Source organism: Stegostoma tigrinum, chromosome 34 (genome assembly GCF_030684315.1).
Source record: "Stegostoma tigrinum isolate sSteTig4 chromosome 34, sSteTig4.hap1, whole genome shotgun sequence".
In the NCBI taxonomy this organism is placed as follows: domain Eukaryota; kingdom Metazoa; phylum Chordata; class Chondrichthyes; order Orectolobiformes; family Stegostomatidae; genus Stegostoma; species Stegostoma tigrinum.
In genome coordinates, this window is record NC_081387.1 from 19,003,713 (window position 1) to 19,009,712 (window position 6,000).

Sequence of the window (6,000 nt, forward strand, 5' to 3'; positions counted from 1 at the left end):
CACCCCTCATCTGCTTTTTAAATCTTTCTCCTCTCATCTTAAAAATATACCCCTGTGACTTGAAATCCCCTACCCTAGGAAAAAGACACCTACCACTCACCTTTTCCACACTCAAGATTTTGTAAACCATTGTATTCACGTGCTAATCTCCTAGCTTCAGTGAAAAGTGTCCCGGCCTATCTAGGAGCAACATCCTGGTAAAAACTTTTCTGAACCATCTCCAGCTTAATAATATCCTTCCTACAGCTGGGTGACCGGAACTGCACACAGTACTCTAGAAGGGGCCTCATCAACGTCCTGTACAACCTCAACATGACATCTCAACTCTGATACCCGAATGTTTGATCGAAAGAAATATATGTTTTTGAGCAGCCTTTTAAAAAAATCACGGAAAAGGGAGACAAAGGTGGGGGGGGGGGGGGGGGGGTCCGCAGTTTATGGGGGGGGAATGCTGAGGGTTCTGTGCAGCTCAAGGCATGAGCACAGTGTAAACATCAACCGTACAAAAAAGGCTATATGCTGCTGCACTGGACTACAAAAACATTATGAAGCAAGCCATGCATTCCACGTTCTGAAACAATTGTAGCATGCAGAACAAATCAAGGTGATGGGAGTGGGCACACAGACACAAATAGGGCAGAGTTATAGGATCGCATGTGTCTGAGGGTTACAGAATGCCGCAAAGACAAGGAAAGCATGTGGTCACGCGCGGATAAGAATTTTGTTTGTTTCCCTTTAAATGAAGTAAAATAATTTGGCAATGCCAGACCAGAACTGAACTTTGGTTCAATCAATGAGGCTGGGGCAACAAGGGTGAGAGGGGGGGGGGGGGGGGGGGGGCGGTGATGGAGTTTATTGGAGAGGAATCAAGATACTCTCGCCCTCCTGACAATCTGTTCTGCTCCCTCGCCGCCCTCTCACTCTGGCCCATACCCCTAGAAACCAAAGTGCCAAATTTCCTGCCACCACCTTGGCTTAGTTTGCACAACTAATTAGCTAGGTTTGGCACTGATACTGGGCACAGTGCTCACAATAATCTACCAACTGTACCAACACAGGGAGGGAGCCACAAATAACTTTCATGGTGTTCGTGGCTGTTTTTTAGAATATCTTCGAAAGGGCATGTCCCCTCGCAGTAATTCAAAAGAGAATTCACCATCAAAACAATCCCATTGACCTGCACAATACATTCATCAGGCACATATTTTTAAAAATCAAGCAGCTCACAACAGGTTATTCCAAAATATATCCCAGCCAATTATTCCACTTTTATCTGAAGTTTGGTCATTGCTAACGAATGAGCTAATTCACAGAGCAAGCTGCCAATCAGATCAGGTCATCTGCTTCCACGGTGACACTATTTCAGGGAGTAGGCATTAGTTTGAGGGGCCAGGGAGAACTTCCCCCCTTTTCTCTAAAGTTATGCTTCCGCCACATTTATTTCAGCAGCAACCCTGTTCTGCACCTTGTCTGCAGCTCCTCCAACAGTGCAGCATGTAGGCAGTGCTGCATTCAATTAAAAGTACATCGTCGTGGGCAGCATTCCTCCTACACATTCAAGGTTGTGGACAAAGTCCCACTCCCAAGGTTTCAAATAGTTGTCTCAGTTAATACACCAGTAGAGGGTTGATGGTGCACTGCATGACTGGCCAGACCACTACACCACAAGAAATGCGGCACCAAGGAGCGAAAGTGCCATGAGATGCCCAGCACTGAAGGAATGTCAGTGGGACCATCATACAGTGAGGACTTTAAGCCAAGGTCCTGGCTTCTCTGACAGATGGGTACAAAAGTACCACACAACAATATTAGGAGCAAAAACAGAAACCCTCCTGTTATCCTAGCTAAAAGTCATCCCTGAACGAACCAAAAAAAAAAGAGCTTCTGGTCCTTATTGGATTGCAGTTTGAGGGAGATACTCTGCGCCAATTGGATGCAATTCCTACACATCTCAGTGACCGAGTAGATCATTAGCTGTAAAGTGCTTTGGGATGGCCTGATGTCATGAAAGGTGCTATATAAATGTAGGTAACAAGGTTTAGAGCTGGACAAACACAGCAGGCCAAGCAGCATCAGAGGAGCAGGAAAGCTGGCGTTTCAGGTCTGGACTCATCTTCAGAAATTCCTACTTAGCCTGCTGTGGTCATCCAGCTCTACACCTTGTTATCGCAGATTCTCCAGCATCCACAAGTTCATACTATCTCTGACATAAATGTAGGTTCTCTCTTTTAGACACAACATAACTCCACAAATGCAGTAGAAAATAATTAAACATATTTCAACAAGAGAGCAGTGTACCTGCATTTAGCAAGGCATTCTAGAACCTGTACATGGCAGAGACCAAAATAAAAACACTCAGTAAAGACAACATCACTAAAAAGCCAAAATTATCTTCCAGAAACAACACAAAATTCCTCATTAATTTACAAATAATGTATATTTCCTATAATCATTCATATAAACTGTACATTGATGCAAATACTCCAAAGTAAAATCCCTAATCCTATCTCTAAACAACTGAAAAGATTCTCTCTCTCTCTCTCTCTCTCTCTTTTCCCCTTCCAGCTCCCTCTATGTAGTGCAAGGGTGGCTTTCAGATCAAGTTCCCTGGTAGATGATGCCAGCTCAAAAGATTTCCTTGAAACATGAACTCAGTCGTTGATAGATTCCTCTCTCAAGTAATGGGGGGGGGGGGGGGGGGTGGAGAGAAGAGTCAGGACGACGATGACAACAACAACAAAATATCCTCTGTCCCCAGCTCATACCTGGTTCCCTAACCACTACTCCGCCCCCAATGTTACAATAATAAGCAGTGCAACCCAAAAGAAAATCTGAACACAGTATCCAGTTCGATCTTTTTCAACAAAAAAAAAACACCTACACGCAAAAAAAAATAAAAGTTACCGGTCCAAATCATTTATGTTAAGCCTTTAAACTGAATTGTTACTAGGTTGTATTCTGGAGGATGGTGGAGAATGGAGTTGGCGGGGGGGGGGGGGGGGGTTGCAAGAGAAAGAAAGGAAGAGAAAGAGATAGTGATGGTTATATTCTTGATGTCTGAAGCAGCTCCTGTTGGAATGCCCCTCTGTAAATAATGCCATTTTGGCCCAGATGAAAGACACAAAAGCTATCCACAAACTTTGTGTGCCTGTGCGGTTGGGGAGAAGGGAATGTTATTAGAAACCCCCAACAACCAGAGCTAGGTTGAAAGGGGTGGTTGGGGGGGGTGGGAGGAGGAGGAGGAGAACAGAAGAGAGGGACAGGGTGACAATTAGTAAGGGAGGGGAAAATAAGTCAAGCGAGAAAAAAAAAACATGATCAACAGCAAGAGCGAGGAGAATCGGCGATACACGGTTTCACTTTGAGACCATACAAAACATCCCTCCCTCCCTCCAACTCCTATTCCAGCCAGTTCCCTTGTACTGAAGTGATCAGGAGTTACATTGTTTGCACCTTTCCTTGTCTCCCTGTGACAATCCTGACAAGAGGGGAAGAGAGGGGAGGGTGTAAAAAGAAGGAAGAAGTCACAAAGGTTTCAGTTTTATACATAAGGGAGAGAGAGAGGGAGGTGGAGGGAGGGGAAGAGCTTTCAAAAGCTAAGGCCAAGATGGCGGGCCAGATAATTGTTTCCCTTTTTGTAAGAGGGAGAGAGAGAGAGAGAGACTTATTTCTCTGTTTGCTTCAGCCTTGCGTTTGTAGGAGTTCGTTGAGAATCTCTTACCAGTCTTTTCTTTAATCTCACACAAAACACTGAAGAGGGCCGGTTTCATTCTGTGACAGTTCAGGGCATGTTTCCTTTTCAGAGAAAGAGACGAAAAAAAAACAAATTCACATCAACAAAGGATTCAAAATATAAATGTGTGTTAGTGAAAAAAAAAGAGACACAGAGAGAGAAAAATAAACTTTAGTCCGGAGAAAACAAAACATATTTAAGATTAAAACGCCACTCCCTTCTCACTTACAGGAGGGATTTAGAATTTGTTTTTTTTTTAATTTAAAAACAAAAAAAAAGGAAAATGACCAACTTGGCTTGAGCTTCGTCCAGGCTTTGGTCAGTGATGGTCATGATCTGGTGGAGGATGTCTCCAATGTCCTGTTTCCTGCCTTCCCCGTTATCCGTGGCTGTTTCGTGAAGGTGCCCAGCCAACAGAGGCTGAAGGCCGCTCTGGACTGAGTGCCCGGGACCGGATCCTCCGCCGCCGCCACCGCCGCCGCCGCCGCCTCCCCCTCCTCCTCCTCCTCCAGCCCCGGCTCCCGCGGGCGCTCCGGCCCCGGCTCCCCTAGTCTGTAGCAGCCGGCTCTGCTCGTCCATCCTCCTTCCCAGCACCGGGAATACGGGCAGGGACAGGTCCAGCGCCTCTGTTTTCCCTTGGCAAAATTATCACCGTGAAATTAAAAGAAACAAAACACTAACACACACACAAATCCCAACGATTTGCGTTTAGACTGTGTGTGTGTGTGTGCGGGAGATAGAGGAGGAGAAAGAGAGAGAAACAAGGGAGGGGGGAAAAAAACGAAAAAAAAGGTGGTGGAACAGAAAGGGGAGGGGGGGAAAGTGCTCAATTCCACCGAAATGTCTTCACTTTTCCTTTTTTTCCCCCTTGGCCTTCTGGTGTTTTGGCTTACTAAATGATTATTTCTCCCGAGTACAGAAGAAAAGGGGTGTTCCAAGATTTCCTCCTTCTCCAGTGCACAGAGGTTTGCTTAATCGCACAAACGCAGGCAAACACGAAAAACTACTCCAGCACTCGGCTGCCACAGCCGCTTACTTTGTAATGCAGATGGGATTGAGCGTGAGAGAGAGAGAGAGAGAGAGGCAGGGGGATGGGTTTTTTAAAGGCACACGGTTCTCTCAAAGCAAATCGTCCATCGTCTTTCATTCGGTGAGCCTCCCAACCGCCCGGTTCGCTGGGCGTCAGTGGGTCATCGGCTGTAGAGGAGGGGAGAGAGTCCAACCCAGTTGGTCTAACTGGGTGGGTGAGGTGTAGGTGATGGTAGACACTGTGCCAGGCAGATTTGATTTGATTTGATTTATTATTGCCACACGTGCCTAGATACAGCGAAAAGTTTTGTTTTGTGCACAGTACAGGCAGGTCATGCCATTACAAGATGATCGAACAGAGCAAGGGATACAAAGTGCTTGCAAAAAGCAAGATCAACATTAGATTTGAAATTTGAGAGGTCCGCTCAGCAGTCTAATTAACAGCGAGGAAAAAGCTGTTCTTGAATCTGTTGCTACCTGCGTTCAAGCCTTTGTATCTCTTGCCCAATGGAAGAGATTGGAAGAGACATTAACCGGGTTGCAGGGGTCTTTGATGATTCTGCCTGCCTTTCCTGAGTTAGCGGGAAGCGTGGATGGAGCCGATGGAAGGAAAGTTGGGTTGAGTGATGGTCTGGGCTGTGTTCACAACTCTCTGTAGTTTCAGAGCCACACAAGCCGTTATGCACCCAGATAGGATGCTTTCCATTGTGCTTCTGTGAAGATTGGTCAGGGTCATCACGGACATGCCGAATTTCCTTAGCCTCCTGAGGAGGGAGAGACATTGTTGTGGGCAGTGGGCAATAGGGGCCAGCCAGCGATGCCCACCTCTCAGGATTGAACAGGAACAAAACTGGGGAATGGGGCCCTGGAAGGCAGGCAGGACTCAATTTGTGGACCATATTTTTGAGAAGACAGCAGCGAAAGGTTGCAGAGGCTACGGGTGAAGATCTAGAGGAAGCCTGGCTGGTGGTACAACATGGAAAGAACGAGAGTGGATCTCAAGGGGCAGATTGGCGGTGGTTGGAGTGGTCATAGATGCAGAGTGATGAAAAAGTATCATTGAAAGAAGGACCTTCCAAGCCAGGCATGAGATCGGCCTGGTTGCCCTGGTGCAAGAAATCTGGGAGCCATCAGAACAAGAGGGTGCACCAACTGGACACTCATGAGATTCAGATGCTGGAGATTAGTGTGTGGAAAGACAAGATGAACAAGATCAGGAGCCAGCATACAGAGGAGTG

At 46.4% G+C, this 6,000-nt stretch overlaps 1 protein-coding gene across 4 annotated transcripts in view; it reads right to left on the bottom strand.

Annotated features, from left to right (window-relative positions):
* The window catches only part of LOC125446662 (pre-B-cell leukemia transcription factor 2-like), a 68,566-nt gene extending 63,779 nt beyond the window's left edge, over positions 1-4,787 (bottom strand). For all 4 annotated transcript variants that reach the window (XM_059639367.1, XM_059639365.1, XM_059639366.1 and 1 more), the window contains exons 1-2: positions 4,026-4,787; positions 3,722-3,795 (exon numbers count right to left, since the gene is read on the bottom strand). In XM_059639367.1, the coding sequence (XP_059495350.1) occupies positions 3,722-3,795; positions 4,026-4,312 (361 nt within the window). In that variant the 5' untranslated portion in view covers positions 4,313-4,787. The remainder of the gene's footprint in view (positions 1-3,721; positions 3,796-4,025) is intronic.
* Between the last annotated feature and the right edge of the window lie 1,213 nt (positions 4,788-6,000).